The sequence below is a fragment of the Diabrotica undecimpunctata genome, chromosome 9, assembly GCF_040954645.1.
Source record: "Diabrotica undecimpunctata isolate CICGRU chromosome 9, icDiaUnde3, whole genome shotgun sequence".
Lineage (NCBI taxonomy): Eukaryota > Metazoa > Arthropoda > Insecta > Coleoptera > Chrysomelidae > Diabrotica > Diabrotica undecimpunctata.
In genome coordinates, this window is record NC_092811.1 from 92,578,049 (window position 1) to 92,596,011 (window position 17,963).

At 32.1% G+C, this 17,963-nt stretch overlaps 1 protein-coding gene across 7 annotated transcripts in view; it reads left to right on the plus strand.

Annotated features, from left to right (window-relative positions):
* The window catches only part of LOC140450298 (uncharacterized), a 657,231-nt gene that overhangs the window by 551,061 nt on the left and 88,207 nt on the right, over nt 1-17,963 (plus strand). For all 7 annotated transcript variants that reach the window (XM_072543842.1, XM_072543847.1, XM_072543844.1 and 4 more), the window contains exon 4: nt 9,671-9,792. In XM_072543842.1, coding sequence (XP_072399943.1) covers nt 9,671-9,792 — 122 coding nt within the window. The remainder of the gene's footprint in view (nt 1-9,670; nt 9,793-17,963) is intronic.

Below are 17,963 nucleotides of genomic sequence, written 5' to 3' on the forward strand. Positions count from 1 at the left end.
GTGGTAAGCCACAGCTTATTCAGGGGTGTCCTATTATATAGTTTTTTCAGGTCAATAAATATTAAGTGTAATTCATTATCAAATTATTTCTTCCATTAGCTATCTGAAGACAGAATACGTTATCTTTACAAGACCTACCAACTCTAAATCCACTCTGCTATCCTACATTTGTCATTTATTTTTTTAGTCAATTTCTTAAAATTCTTCCTTACCAATTGATGACGTCACACTCAATCCTCTATAATTTTCGCATTTTTTCTTGTCACTCTTTTTATATATCAAATAAAAATAGTTATATACGCTATTTTTCATTATTCCGGAATTTTTCCTCTGTTTAAGCAGTTGTTGAATATCTCTCATAGATTTTCTTTTCCACGTGGTGTTTTTAGAAACTCATTAGGTAAACCTCGAGGGCCAGAATGCTTTCTTATTTTTCAAACCTGTTAATGCTTGTTTTATGAGTTGCTATATACCTTACTACTTCATCTTTAATGTCTCTTTCATATCTTAAAACGATAAAATTTGCCCTATTCTTAGTAAGAAGACCTTCGTAATATTTCTTTTAATCTAATGGTTCAATCAAGTCAATTATCAAAACCCCTTTTTATTACTAGATTACTAGATAGACTAGATTATAATTGAACTGGGAGGGTGTAAAATCTTTTCAAATTTTAGTTTAGATTTATCTTAAAATTTCTTCACTTTCGGTGGCACGCCACTGTCCAGTGCTCGAACCATACAGTCTTCTTGGCTATTTTCAGTCGTATGTAAATCTAGCAACCTCTGGCGTCTCACGTTAACTCTTACAGGTAATTCAATAGGAAATAATTTTGACACGACAAAGTCACCTTTTGCTTGTTTTAGACTAAAACACGCTATGGGTGTACTTTCTCTATAATTATTATTGACTGAGTAAACAATGAAAAGAAAGTGAAAAATAAGAAAAAACGATCCATATTGATCGGCGACATTGGTATGAGAAAGTGTAAGAAATTTTTAAAATGTTCTTCCTTGTTCTGTTATTTACAAAATTAAATACTTGTTTTAATTACTTGTATATAAAAATGTACTAAACAAAATCAAATCTACAAAACTTCAAGCGATAAATCAGTAAATTATGTCCTTTATTTAATAATATCGTTTTGCTTTTGAATTTTACATATTATAGTCTGATCAAATAAGATTACAATACAACATGAATCCAAATGCAATTCAGTATCTATAGGTCTTCTTCTTAAAGTGCCTATCCGTTCCGGATGTTGGCGATCATCACGGCTATCTTTACTTTGTTTATTGCAGCGCGGAACAGTTCAGTGGTAGTCGTGTTATACCACTTTCGTACATTTTGAAGCCAGGAAATGCGTCTTCTTCCCGGTCTTCTCTTACCATTTACCTTCCCTTGGAGAATCAGCTGGAGAAGGCCGTAACGTTCTTGATTTCTCATTACATGTCCTAGATATTCCATTTAATTTCTGTTGAGTGGTCCCATTGGCTATTTAAATTGGTGCCTAGATATGTATATTGCTCGACTCTTTCGATATTCTGTTGGTTGATTTTAAGTTGAGCGTTTAGTATTGGTTTTTTACTAATTGTCATAAATTTGGTTTTCTTTATGTTAAGAGCTAGTCCGTATCTGTTGCTGACTTCTGTTATGCGATTTGTTAATATCTGTAAGTCACTCAGATTATCGGCAAAAGCTATAGTGTCATCTGCATATCTAATGTTATTCAACCATTCACCGTTTATTAGTATTCCTTTCGCACAACCGTCTAAAGCTTCCTTAAATATCCATTCAGAATAAATATTGAACAACAATGGAGACAAAATACAGCCCTGTCGTACTCCACGTTCTATTGCAATTTTATTAGTTAACTGGTCTTCTATTTTGATTTTGGCCGTTTGATTGTAGTAAATGTTTCTGATAATTCTAAGATCTTTGTTGTCAATTCCAATTTCTTGCATTAGAGTCATTAATTTGTCATGTTTTACTCTATCTATCTATCTATAGGTAGTAATACATTTTATATCACAGTTAAAAGATATTTTCAAGAAAGTATTATGATTTATATAACGGGATCATTGTTTAAATAATAAAAAATTGGTCATTTTGCACACACTTTTTTTTTACTGCTGCGGTAATTCTTATTTTTATAAATGTTTTTAGGATTTTTTCTGCAAAATGAAACGAAGTGATAAAATTTAAACCATTAATTTTTTAAATAATTATAAATAAAGCTTGAAAAGCAAATTTGGTTTTTGGCAAAGAAATGTTCTAATTTACTAAATTTATAGTGTACCAATATAGTCTCTGAAGATATAGTTCAGAAGGATGTATGTTCTGAATGATTGACTGAACGAGGAACTTTGAGTGATGTTACTCAAATCGCAAAAGATGGTGTTTTAAATAAAACATGATGGAATCAAAGTTACCCCTGAGTCTGTACTGATAACAAATATGTACTTCAGATGAATGCCCGGAAACAATTTTAAAAAAGGAAACAGATTTACTGTTAGTACAAAATGAAATAAATACTCGCTTATTCTTAGCGATTAAAGCTTTCTTCTAAGGCTTATGCTAAGATTTGCCATAATAGAGGGTAGGCACAAAGAACCGTCTCGAATCAACTTGGTCGCGTTTCAGTCAAAGTGAGGCTAAGATAATAATGTGGGCGCTTGGACATCCGACCCTTCGCAGATGGGGTCCGATCTCATGTCGTTTTGGTCGCCATGATAGGCGTAGCATCAAAAAGTTTTGATGAAATAACTATGATTTACATTAAACATGCTTCAAGGTACAGTCTGACCAAATTCACTTTGAATTTGAGATGCGCATAAAGACCGTGGAACTCCTAAGCGAGACAGGAAACGAATGTACACTCCGCACAGCTATTTTGCTTCAATACAAAGTGAATTTGATTTGATTTAATAAGCGATTTTTTGCACAGATAATGGAGTTAACTTTTCTTATTAACGTGGCAATTACCCAACATATATACTACAACACACAATGTATAATAAACCAATTAGGTGTAGTATTACCGATTTATAAGTAAAAAAACACAAATCAGGTGACAGCCATCAAAATGGCTACCTCTGAACGCACCGACAGTAGATTTCTAAAACCTTGCCATACACTTTTTGTCATTACTTTTTAATTATTAACACATTCGCGACCAACCTATTTTTAGGTCTGTCCAGTCAAACTGATTTTGGTTAAACATGAAATAAATATGCCAAATCCACCCATTTTTGGGGAGGAGGGAGAGGATTATAAAAAAAATGTTTTGGATAATGTCACACATATGTGACACTGGTCTATAGTAATAAAAATTTGAACATAACCCAAGTGTCACAAATATGTGACATAAACATTTTTAGCTACTACTTATAAAAAATCATTTATTTATTTAATATTAACAAAACTAAAAATTACTTCCAATAAAAAATAAAACATATTGTATAAGTTTAATTGTCTTTTCTGTGCCACTCAGCAAAACAGGGTGTAACACATAACCCAATGGGCTGTCCATCACTCCCCTTACATTCCTGGCATGTGTACCAGGTGACAGCCCTTTTCTTGGTTGCACTGCACAGTCGACATCTTTTCCGCTTATTTTCTTTTTTCAAGTTGTGTGCCGCAACAACTTTTTTTCTGCTTGGCCGTTCTGTTTGTCCCAGTAAATGTTTGATCACTTCCTCTCTAAACTGAAGGTACGACATTCTTGTTTTCTTTGTGTTCCTATTTTTATTCAACAACCAGTTGCCATTCCACATGCAAATATCTAGTAAGTGAAAGAAAACTTTCATGTACTATCTCAAAGTTTTTCATGGTGTGCCATAATATGAAGTCATCTGGTCAATTCTGTCAATTCCCGACATTAAGGAATTGTAGTCACGAATCATTACTGGCTTCAACTTTTTCTGGCCTCTACGATTTTCAACTTCAACCATTTCGGAACCATGCTTGGATGAAATCATTATTACATTTCTCTTATCTTTCCATTTTAATACTATGATTGGACCTCTTCTTTGCCATACGACTTCTCCTTTCTTTAATTTTTTTGTAATAACACTCTTTGGGTTACTTTTTCTATTTTTTCTTAATGTTCCACAAACGTAGGTCTTCTTTTCATGTAAAAACTTGGCAAGCTCATAACTGTTGTAATAATTGTCCATGTAGATAGTGTGCCCCTTCTCTAAATATTCAGTAACAAGTCTGTGAACTACTTCAAACGCATGCCCATTTTCATTTACTACTGTTCCCTTGCCGCTGTAGATTAGGAAATTTAGTAAAAATCCATCAGAGCTAGTAATCTCATAAATTTTTATTCCATATTTACTAGTTTTTTTTGGCATATACTGTCGGAATATTAACCGCCCTCTCCACAGTAAGAGGGCTTCGTCAAGACTTAAGTTCTCTCCTGGATAGTAAACTTTAGAGATATTATTTATAATATGACTCGTAACGTTTTTAATTTTGTAAAGTCGATCTTGAACTTCTACGTCTTCCGGCTTGTAAAACCAAATATTTTGAAGAATAGCTTCAAACTTTGATCTGGGCATAGTTTTTTCAAATATTGAACAGTGATATAGTGGATCTGTGCTCCAGTATAAACGTAAGGAGGGGAGTTTAATGTTTCCCATTAATATGCAGAGACCCAAAAAATTTTTTAAGTCGTCAATATTTATATCCATCCAGCGTCTTAAAAAGGAATATTTTTTTAAAGTAGGGTTTTCTTTGCGTGAAGCAGCTCTGTGATTTGTCCACTCTACGATTTTAATCAAAACCTCTTCATCAAATAGTAATGAAAAATATTGTATAGGTGTTGCATCAACAGGAATTTCTACTTTTATATTTTCTTGTTCAGTAAACTGATGTATCTCAATATTTTCCTCCACATCAAGCCAGTCCGCCTCATCATTTTCTTGTACCACATTTTCATTTGCATCATTCGCTTCGCCCTCATCATTACTCAACTCACCGCTGTCATTGCTCGACTCTCCCCCATCATTGCTACTATCCTCAGTCTCTCTTCCAGAATAAGAAGGAGAATATTCACTTCCACTAGAATAAAACATTTTATCATTATGGTCCTCCTCGAATTCATATTCAATATTTTCGGCATTTCTGTACTCACTAACTTCCCTACTAGCCATCTCGGCCTCTAATTGAAGGTCTCGTGTACTTAGATGTCGTTTTGACATTGTTAATACGTCTAAAATAAATAATAAGTTATTACACGGTGTATAAATAAGTTACATTTTTATATTACCTTTCTAAATTATACACAATTACGATACTTTTCGTTTTCGACGTTTACATTCTATAAATTTACGTTCCATAAATTTACAGGTTATTTCTTCTTTTTTTAAACGTCCAAATCACAACCCAGCCATAGCGTGTGAAAGAAGGATTGTTTAGGTGGATTGTTTAGGTTTTGTATGTAATTTAGAAAAACTACAAGTGCCGAGGCCGTCCTGTGCCCGGGTGCCTCGCACATTATCTACGATATGATATTAGTGTCCAGCGACCCCAAAAACTACCGAGTAAAGAGCTTGCACTGATTTTCCGTCAATTTCGTTTAATTATTTCCGATTTACAAATTGATAATGTTTCATCAATTCGAAATGCCCTTTGGAAAATGCATTTTCCTTGTTTAATAATGAAATTTTTATTTTCACATCAATATTTTTGTTTACAAAATTTCCTGACACTCATACAAATTGCATGCAAAAAGTAGTATTGAAATCCATCGTACTACAAAAGCTTTCATTGCTTCATTACCTCGTCTTTGTATTTCGTAATACTGAAAAATTTCCAATGAAACATAAAGGACCTACACGTAAGAAACTAAATATATCATTTATATTTTGACGTAAACGTAAACAAACGTAAACGTTTGGTATTATTTTTTATAACAGTCGTAAACTTTTCTGCCATTAGTTTTCAAACATTTTCAATTACCTCTCTATAATTACTAAAAAAACTTCCACTTCTTTCATAAAATATTAGACAAGTTCTAATATCAGAGGCGTTACACAGTTAAATGTTAATTAGCTAAACTTGTGACTCCTGACAAAAAGATGTAATTTGTTTTACTACTTTCCTATGTCCTTTTTATAACGATAAACACGAGCACATTGACGTTATTCATTAAATTTCATTACCGTCTATGAATAATTTATGATTGGACTAAACGCTAAGTGAAAAATAACAAGTTTTGTTAACTTAACGCTCTCTCTTTGTTAGGTTTTTCTTTTCATGGTTTTAATAAGTAATATATATGCTTACCTTTTTCTCTAAAAGTCAAGTTTTCGGTCACACTACGAAATGACATGTTTCATCGTTCTTGAAAACTTTATAATAAAGGATATAACAAAAACCTGTTGTTCAATTTTTCGCATGCGAAAAACAATATTATATTTTTCGCTGTATCAAATCCTATAATTACCAACCTCAATTTCAAATCATTACCTAAGCCGATCCTTAATAGTAATTCACTCTACCCTTGTACAGATATTCTTGGACAATGCAAAAGAAAAATCGTTCTCTCTGGTTTTGCTGCCCGTAGCGAATAGACTTGTTTTTTCGCTACTCATATCTATTGATTCCCGTACACACGCAACGCTTTTTTCGACCTCTTTTAATTTGGTTCCCTAAAAGTTAGACGCTCTTGTATTCTCTCTTAATGAACGACTGCTCAAAAAGAAACAGTGTATACACGTGAATAGTACCGGGAATCCGCGAATGACCCGATTGAAAACCTGCTTATGTGACGACTACCGATACGCGAATGTCATCATCATCATCTTGGTGCTACAGCCCTTAGAGAGCCTCGACCTTCTCAAGCTTTCTACGCCATTCTGTTCTGTCCCTTGCTTGCATTTTCCAGTTGCCGACTCCGATCTTCTCGGCATCTTGTGATACCCCGTCCATCCACCTCAGCTTTGGTCTACCCCGTCTTCTCATTCCTACGGATTGCGCTGTTAGAATCTTTTTTATCATGTTCGATTCAGGGGCCCAGGCTACATGTCCTGCCTACTGCAGGTAATATCTTTACCACCAAACGTATGCTTGTAGATATTCTGCAGTTCAAAGTTATATCTACGCCTCCATATTCCGTTCTCACAGACCGCCCCGAATATCTTGCGTAGCACCTTTCTTTCAAAAATCGATAGAGCGGATTCATCTGTTTTAGTTAGCGTCCATGCCTCTGGTCCATAAGTGAGAACGGGGACTATCAGTGTTCTATACAGCCTTATACGAATTTTTTGAGACAGACGTTTGTTAGCTAAGTACTTTGATAGACCATGATAACACCTGTTTGGAATTATTATTAACCTTTTTAATTCCTCAGATGTGTTATTATTGGAGTTAACCGATGTCCCTAGATATATGAACTCTTTGACTGCTTCGAAGTTTTGGCCATTGATGATTAAATCTGCGTCAACATTTCCAGCTTGTGTTTGTGTTAGTCGCCATGAATTTGGTTTTATTTTGATTTATATGTAACCCTATTCGTTCTGCTGCTGCTACTAGCTCGGTTAAGATTTCCGCAGTTCTCGCCCTGGTTCTTGTTATAATGTCCACGTCGTCGGCATATGCTAGAATTTGGACTGATCTATTAAATATTGTTCCCCTGCTATCTAAATTAGCGTCTCGTATAACTTTTTCTAAGGCGACATTAAAAAGCTGACACGCCAGCGCATCTCCCTGCCTTAACCCCCTATGTATTTGAAATGGGGTTGACCAGTCGTTTTGAATTTTTACTGCTAATAGCATCTTTGCCATTGTCGCTTTTATCAAACATATGAGTTTTTTTGAAATTCCTAACTCATTCATAGCGTTGTAAGGACTTGGTCTTAAGACACTGTCATATGTCGTTTTAAAATCGACAAAAATATGATACAAATATGTTAAACTCTTGCGCTTTTTCGAGGATCTATCGTGTAAAGATCTGGTTAATGGTTGAACGTCCACGCCTGAATCCTGCCTGATATTCTCCTCGTTTCGGTATAAGGCTTCAATCTCTCGTGCAAAATGTTTGACAATATCTTGTATGCTATATTTAGGAGAGTTATCGATTTAGAGAAAATTGGTTCTCTCTGGTTTTGCTGCCCGCAGCGAATAGACTTGTTTTTTCGCTACTCATACCTATTGTTCCCGTACACACGCAACGCTTTTTTCTACCTCTCTTCATTTGGTTCCCTAAAAGTTAGACCCTCTTGTATTCTCTCTTAATGAACGACTGCTCAAAAAGAAACAGTGTATAGGTACACGTAAATAGTACCGCGAATCCGCGGAAAACCCGATTGAAAGCCTGCTTATGTGACGACTACCGATACGCGAATGTATCTAACAGTAATATTGGTAAGCTTTTTATAAACTTGATTTAGCTATTGGCTGTATAACATTTAATTATCTCTTCTAAATATGAACTACTTCTTCTTCTTTTAATTCCTTCTGCTATTGGAGGTTGGCTATCATCACAGCTATCCATACCTAATTGGCGGCTGCTCTGAAAAAATCTACTGAGCTGCAACTATACCACTCTCTTAGGTATCTCAGCCAGGAAATTCTTCGTCTTCCTATGGATCTTTTACCCTTGATTTTACCTTGCATTATGAGTTGGGTCCTTGGTAGTTTCAAAATCCTTTTATAGCACCACATCTCAAATGATTTCAACTTCTTTATATTATCCACTTTTAGTGTACAGCTTTCCATTCCATATAACAAAGTCGAGAACACGTAGCATCTTAAGGCTTTTATCCTCAGCTCCAGAGGAAGGTCTCGATTAACAAACATTGTTTTCATTTTTATAAATGCTTGTCTTGCAATTTCAATATGTGTCCTTATTTCTCTATCTTGGTCATTGTTTTCATTTACTCTAGTTCCCAGATATTTGTAGTTATTCACTCTTTCTACTTGTTTTCCCTCGATATCTAGCCTTCCCACTGTATGTTGCTTAGAAATAATCAAGCACTTGGTTTTTTTAACGTTTATTTGTAGTCCATATTTTATACTGACTTGATGTAATTTATTTATTAAGCGTTGCAGTGCTTCTAGACTGTCTGCAAAAACAGCGGTGCCGTCTGCGAATCTTATGTTGTTCAAGATTTTTCCGTTTATTGATATACCCTGTTGTTCCTCTGATATTGCTTTATTAAAAATAGCTTCGCTCTACAGATTGAATAACAATGGGAACAGCACGCAACCCTGTCTAACACCTCTTTTGATTTCTATAGTTTCTGTATTGTCATTTTCGATTCTAACCTTTACTTTTGATTCAAGTACAGATTGACAATAACCCGTATATCTCGACTATCCACATTCGTTTCTTTTAACAGTTTTACGTATTTCTGATGTGGTACTCTATCAAAAGCCTTTTGATAATCTATAAAGCAGACATAGAGATCTTGGTTCATATCTAGTCGTCTTTGCACGAGAACGTTAAAAGCGGACAGAGCCTCTCGCGTTTCTAGTCCACCTCTGAATTTAAACTGGGTGATCTACACATATGATTAAATATGAAATTGGATAAATAATTGTGGCTGAGGGGTTGAGCTTGACGTGAGCCAACCATTATTAAAAAGAAAATGATGTTAAATCTATACTGAGCACAATAATATATTCCTTTAGTTATTACTGATGTCTCTATCTTTCTTACAGGATCAGCTGATAGTGGCATTGCTGAACAAGAACAGCCAACTGTAAGCCCAGAGTCAAGGGTTCTACAGGAAGTTTTAGAGACTGAAACTGTGTACGTCGAGGACTTGCATGAAGTTATAACGGTAAGTTTCAAACCTTTTTGAAATCTTAAGTAAAATAAGTAAAATAATAGTTATACGTAAGTAATAGACGTAATAAGTAAAAAAAAAGGAAATAAAAGTTGCACATCGGATGTTTTAAAATGTATGTTTAGATTACCGTTTTGGGAAATCTGTAATATTGAAAGCTTTTTGAAATAATTCGTAGATTGAAGGTAGGAAGCAACATCTTTTGTCCAGACGAACGCTCTTAACGCTCATGAACGCAGACATTGGGGCAGATATTGACCAAAGGATATAATTATAAAAGAAATATTAAGGGAATTGCCCCTAGCGGAGCATTTAAAAATTGATTATTGTTTTTGTAGATTGTTGATAAGACGCTACAAGTTTAAATAGAAGCAAACCTACTAATTTGACTAAAATATCTCAGAACGTACCGTCATGTAGAAATAATTCGCAACTTTTTTCGTTTAATAAAATACTGTGAAAATAAAATAATTTAAATGAGTGTAAATAGACCTGCTGGGTGAGACGGAATGAAAATATTTCCCTTCGTATAGAGATGGTTAATGCAAAACCTTTTTGTCATTCACTGACTGGTTAAATGAAAAAAAACGGTTTTGTAGTAACCACCGATATATGAAGGGAGATATTTTCATTCCTTCTCATCCAGCATGTCTATCTGACGAGTTAAAAATAGCGAAACACATTTCATAGAATGACGCGTTTGACGGGATGTGAATATTCCTTATCTTATATTATTTACAAGACGCTACAACCTTGGACTTTATATATAAGCTTCAGGGAAGCTGAGGTTGTGAAATTCACGAAGGTAGCTCAAATGAATTGGGCATCTAATCCGAAGGCAGGAATATACGACGTTGAGAACAGTGTTTGGCCGAAGAGGACCAGTGGAAAGACTTGTCAACGTACTAGACGGACCGAAACTTGGATACTTGGATAACTTGAAACAGTTGCTAGAGATAGGACGGAATGGAGGAATGTTTTAAATAAGGCTTTGGCTCATAAAGCGCTGTAGTGACAATGATGATGTGCTAAATCACTTTGTTCCTGGTCTGCTGAGAGTACAGTCGTGTCCTCGCTACGCGGTAACAGGCTACGCTCACTACAGTACAACTTATATACACCATTACACTAATGCCGATACATACATTTAACAAATGACATTGTTGCTCTGTTATATTCAAATACGATTATTTGTATAACATTTTATATACAGTATGGTGGAAATGAAAGGAATAAATTCGTTATTTCGTAAACCGGAGACTTTAAGGAAAAATCCTGAAACCCGTCGATTTTTATTTTTAAATAAGCTATTCGTAAGAATACATTTTTATTTTTGACGTCATCTATGTGAGCGTGATGACGTCATTGCTAAAATTTTTGATGTATTATTGACACCCAAAAATAAATTTTATAAAGGCCATCACTGGTAATGAAATGTCTTTTTTATCTACTTTTTACCTTTTTAAAAAAACTAGTTACCTTATCAATATGAACATTGATAGTTGGACATTCAAACTTAATTATCTTTCTGTCAAGTGATTAGTAGTATTATTGTAGTAAACGTATTCAAAAAGTCTTTGTATCTTTGAACATGAAGCTAACTGAAACGCAAAGAATTGAAATTCTCATAATGATTGGTTATGGAGATAAAACACGTACGCAGAAAGAAGTATGTGCGTTATTTAATAATAAATACCCCCGTCGAGAACCAATTTCACAATCCACTGTAAGCAAAATTGAGAAAAAATTTAGAGAAACGGGTCATGTTAAAGACCTTCCTAAAGGTAGTAGAAAACCAATATCTGAAAACCAACAAGTAGACGTTCTGTTAGCTTTTCAAGATAATCCTCATAACAGTTCACGGCAAGTAGCATTAGATAATGACATGGACCATTCAACAGTTCTTAAACAGCTAAAGAAGGAAAAGTGGCATCCCTACAAAGTAAGTTTAGTACAAGAACTTATGGAAGATGAAGGAATGATGGAAGATACAAACTTATCGGTACTGGGCTACGGAAAATCCACACTGGATGCAAGAGTACCGTACTCAATACCCAGAGAAAATTAATGTTTGGGTGGGAATAATAGATAATGGGTGTATTGGACCATACTTTTTCGAAGAAAACATAACAGGTCCTCGATATTTAGAATTTCTTCAAAATTTCTTGCTTCCAGAATTGAACCGGTTGTTTCCAAACAGAAATGATTTATGGCTACAGCAAGATGGTGCGCCTCCACACTATGCTGTCTTGGTACGCAACTACTTAAACAACGTCTTTCCAAATCGGTGGATAGGTCGAAGAGGAACAATAGAATGGCCGCCTAGGTCACCTGATTTGACTCCTCTTGATTTCTTTTTATGGGGATATTTAAAAAGTAAGGTGTATCAAAATAGACCACAAAATATTAATGAACTGAAAGAAAGAATACGTAATGAGGTTGTTCAAATAACTCCGGAAGTTTTAGAGAATGTTAGAGAAGAGTTCGCGGCACGCCTTTCTCATTGTATTTTAGCTGAAGGTAAACAATTTGAGCACTTAATTTAGGTTTCGTTGTATTTATTGAATAATACTTAATAAATATTTATTGTAATAATAAAAATTTAATTATTTTTTTAAACAATTACAAACTTTAATTACTTAGACATATTGATATAGCTGAATAGGTATTTAAAAGACCTTTCAAATGATGTATTACAATACCCCCCTTTCTATTCAAAAATTTTAGCAATGACGTCATCACGCTCACATAGATGACGTCAAAAATAAAAATGTATTCTTACGAATAGCTTATTTAAAAATAAAAATCGACGGGTTTCAGGATTTTTCCTTAAAGTCTCCGGTTTACGAAATAACGAATTTATTCCTTTCATTTCCACCATACTGTATCTTATTTGCTGTCAATTCATATTTCTTGCAGAACTTTGGTTAATCTTGTGCCGCGAGTTGGAAGACTATTAACCAATGAGAAAATTTTACTTTCGTTTCAATATTATCATTGTATCTTTACGCTTTATTATTTTTGACTTGCTTATATTAATAATTTTATTGATTTCAATATTAATTTTTATTATTTGATGGTTATTAAAAAAAAACTTATTCTTGACTATAACTATAACTTGACTATAACCAAAACTTATTCTTGACTATAAATAAATAAATACTGGTTTTCATATCTTTTATCACGTCGCATATTTCAATTAATTTGTAGATATTAATGATTTAGAATTAAATGTATGTATGACATTCCTAATATCACTATAATTGCTTACAATTCACGTGCTGATTTTACTAAATTGCATTAATTGAATATGTAGTTTATTACTGATTTTAACATTTTAACATGTATATTATTAATTTAAGCCCTCATTTCTTATCATGTTCAACTATGGCGATCTAATTTTCAAATTCCTCTGGTAATAATTGGTTTTTAACGCCTAACCTTGTCTAGCTACCTGTAATCAGATTACATATTCACGCCCTACCAGGGTTAAAATTGGTTATTTTGTGAGATTTTAATCTTTTGTATTATTGTCGCTTGTATCATTACCGTTTATAAACTTATTCTTGACTATAAATAAAAAAATACTGGTTTTTATATCTTTTATCACGTGGCATATTTAAATTAATTTGTAGATATTAATGATTTAAAATTAAATGTATGTATGACATTTCCTGTTTTATTTTACTTACTTTACATAGAGCTTACTAGTCTACTATAGTCAAGGCCTATAAACCCCGAAAACAATTTATTATTACAAAACATCGGCTGCGAAAGCCTACACTTCTTAAAAAATTCTCACATTAAGTTTTTGTTCATGTTTTTTATCAACAATGAACATGTAGATATTTATATATTGTAAAACTAATCAATATAGGTGGCATAAGAGTCAATTTTATTTTTAGTAGCTTTTAATACTCCACCGTAAATTAGCTAATGCTTCGTTAATAACTCAATGAATATTTAAGTGAGATTAGAACGGCTTTTTTAATTTAAACTCAAACCACACCATGAATGAACTCGCTTCTTTGTCGTTCCATTTACTCTAGAAATAAATAACAGATACTTGAGTGGGTGTAGCACTCTAAAGCAAACTATTTTAAATGTGCTCCAGTCAAGTCTTTTATGCAAATCGAAAGCATGTGGATTTAAACTACGCGACTTGCTATGTAGGTAGAGGCCCCAAGATACAATATCCGTTCTTTGGTTTCGTTTAGGAATGATTTTCTACGGGGTCATTTTAACTTGCCTCCCACTGTCAGTCAAACTGGATGCACCGTTGTTTTTTCAAGTCGTATCAAAATTTATATATATATATATATATATATATATATATATATATATATATATATATATATATATATATATATATATATATATATATATATATATATATATATTGTGACAATTAGGGTTTATAGAAAATAATTTATAAGTTATATACTACATAATATTAGATATTTGGTTGTTTTAAATAAGTTATATACTAGAGAATTTAATAAAAATATATTTATGTGAGGGCATTTTTAATAAATTAGCATATAATAAGTGTAAAAAGTTGTATTTTAATATTGTAAATATATATAAGTGAGCCATGTGCCTAGGCAACCAACTATACATACTCCAAGTGTCAAATTAAGAATCATAATTACGAATATAAGTGGGGTTATATTGTTTGAAATGTGTATTTTATTAAATTAGAGTGTTAGTTACTAATTTGAATGTTTATTCTGATCTGAAAAGCCTAAATGTCAACAAAATTATTAATAGAAAAGAATGGAATTCTCTGGATCTCCGGAGATGGCCATGTTTGCGAAATGGTTTGTTCCAGAAAATTCAGACATGTATTAAATAGAACTGAATAGAACATGATATCTTACGAGATGGTTCTAGAAATCCAAAAACATATAAATACCCGTGATTTGGATTCAAGATGGCAGTTTTTAAGTTTTTTAGTCAGAAGTCAAGCAGTTTATTATGAAAGTTAGTTAGAGTCAGTGAATCAAGTACAAATAGTCCAATAGTTTAATATAGTGAGTTAAATGAAGATTAAAAATTATGCATATAATTTAATGCACATTTATAATTATACACAAATAATTATTGAAGATAAAAAAAGGTATATTGGAAGAAATTAAATTATATTATGGTTGGAGATTAGTATAAATCAACTTATAATAATTGGATATTGGTATATTGCAAAGAAGAATAAATATAAATGCTGTTTGCTGGTTTGGTTGGTGGTGTATAGATGCTGGTGAAGAAAAATATATCTTAAATTGGTAGAAGCTGATAATTGAAAAAAGTAATTTCACAAAAAACAAGGATAACTGAAGTACGAAGACATTCAGTGGTGATTAGAATCTATATACTTAGTGGAAAATAGTTCATTTAGGCATTCAGTGAGAGAAAGGTACAAAATTTTGTTAATATAATTTAGTTAGTGTCATAACAATTTCAATTTTGAAGATAGTTTGTTTAAATTTTAGATTGTCTATAGAATTTAATTAGTTTTATAAGAATATCAGTTTAAAGATAGTTTATTTTAAATTTACATTGACTAGGTTAGATATATATGTGTGTTTCATAATAGTTATAATAAAGATAATTTAAAAAAGTACTTACAAGCTAATTCTTTGAGAACCGCGATAAAAACCCTATATATTATATTATTAAAAATACTCATTGCTCATCATTCAAACAAAAAACACATCATATAACAATTTGGCACCCAACGCGGTGGCTCTCTATTTAAAAGAATTAGTTTGGGAAGATAAGTGCTCTCATATAATTAAATTAATTATCAGTAGAAAGGAAAAATTATAGAATTTATTTTTAATTATATTTGAACAAGTAAAGTCTCAAAATGTCTCAAGGAAAGAAAGGTACAAGAAGCAAAAAGAATGAAGAAGATGTGGAAGTAGAAACACAACCTATACAAGAGGAGAGTTTAGTTCAAGTTCCACAAGATACTGCAGAAATGAATCCAGAAAGAGAGGAAAATGTCAATATGGCAGCTTTGATGTCATTAATGATGCAGATGAACAAGACAATAGAAGAGAATTCAAAAGAAATCAAAGAAGACATAAAAAAATTGGAAGAGAATTCAAAAGAAGTCAAAGAAGACATGAAAAAAATGGAACAGAAATTGGAAGAGAATTATAGAAAATTAGAAAAGAAAATAGAAGAAAATAATAATAAAATTGTAAAACAAATGGAAAAACAAATGGATAAAAAACTTGAAGCTGCAGAGAAAAAAGTTGCAAATGAAATAAAAAGTATACGGAATGACTACAAGAAAAGGATAGACAATGAGAGGACAGAAGTAAAGAGGATTATTCAAGATAATAAAATAGATATAGAACAGAAAATAGAGTTACAGAAATGTAACTTAGAAGTAAAAATTAACGAAGACAGGAGAAACACAGAAGAAAAATTAGACGATATACAACAAAATATCCAAATAAATAGTAATCAAATAAGAAATGTGGAACAGAGAATAGATGATATTTCACAAATGAGAGACATAGGGAGACCTTATTTAAATTTAACAAATGAGACTGGGATTAAATTCTCTGGTAATATAAAAAATTTGCATCCTAGAGTATACATAAATAGTTTAAAACATAAATTAAGATTTGTGAATAATATTAATGATATTAAAGATTATATTAGAATGACATTAAATGACAATGCAGCAACTTGGTTTGCTAGTATTGAAAATGATTTAGATAACTTTCAAACATTTGAAAATAAATTTTTAAATTATTATTGGGGTGAATTAGAGCAAGCAAAGTTTAGAGAAATTCTATATTTTGGAAAGTATAATCACAATTTAAAATCAAATATGGTAGATTATGCATTAAAACTGATAACAGTTGCAAAATATTTAGAACCACCAGTTAGAGAGGATGAAACAGTCTTAAATGTATCTAGACATTTTGATGCTGATGTTGTGCAAACCGTAACTGTACAAAATATTCAAACAATAGATAGTTTTATTAATTTTATTCAAAGAATACAAAGAGGCAATATGACAAGTAATAATAACAACAGAAAAAACAATAATAACTTTCAATATAATAATGATAATCAACAATATAGACAATCATATAATAGATATGGTGATAGTTTACAAAATTTTAATAATAATAACAGTAATCCAAATAGACAGAACTTTAATAATAATACTAGTTATAATAGACAAAATTTTAATAATACTAATTATAATAGACAACATTTTAATAACAGTACTAATAATAATAGACAAGATTTTAACAATAGAAGAAATACAGAGCGACCTAACTATAACAGACAGGTAAATTGTGTTCGAAGGAATAGGAGCTGCGAAGACAGGGAACGAAATCGTACAAGGCAAGAAAATGTGAGTAGAAGTCATAGTAGGGAAAGACATAGTACATCAGATCCAAGTGGTCAGATACAATCTGACAATTCTAATAATCAAAATTTTGTGCAGTAAACTTTCTGAATTACAAGTTAGGCCATTGCTATTATGAAAAACCTTCTGAATTTATTTCTTTAGATGAAGATAAAATTATTGAATCTATTAATTTAATTTATATAAATGCTTTGGCAAAAAATAAAATGATTAAGATTATGATAGATACTGGTTCAGAAAGTACTTTAGTCTCGGAGAATTTTATTTTTAATACATTAAAACTATCAGATATAATAAAGATTCCAAAAATTAAAATTGTTGGTGCAAATAATAAGAAGTTGGGTGAAATTGATAAACTAGCCAATTTTAAAATTAATATTCTTAATAAAGAAATTAATATGCAAGGATTTATTGTCAAGGATTTATGTGTTGATATATTAATGGGAAATGATGAATTGGAAAAGAAGAAAGTAAAGATAGATTTTGAAGAAAAAATGGTAACTTTGGAAGGGCAAATAATTAAATTTATGCAGAAAGATGAGGTGGAAGAAGGAATAAGAGTTGATAGGATATTATTAAAAGAAAATAGAGATGTTTATGAAGAAGAAATGTATTTTGATGATAGGGAAATGTCCCAGAAGAATGTAAAGAATAATTATTGTAGTGAATATTTAAGGAATGGAAATTTTAAGCAGATGGATGCCTACGAGGCGGAGTGCGTAAAATTGGAAGCAAGGAATAATGAGTACATAATGAAGAATAATTT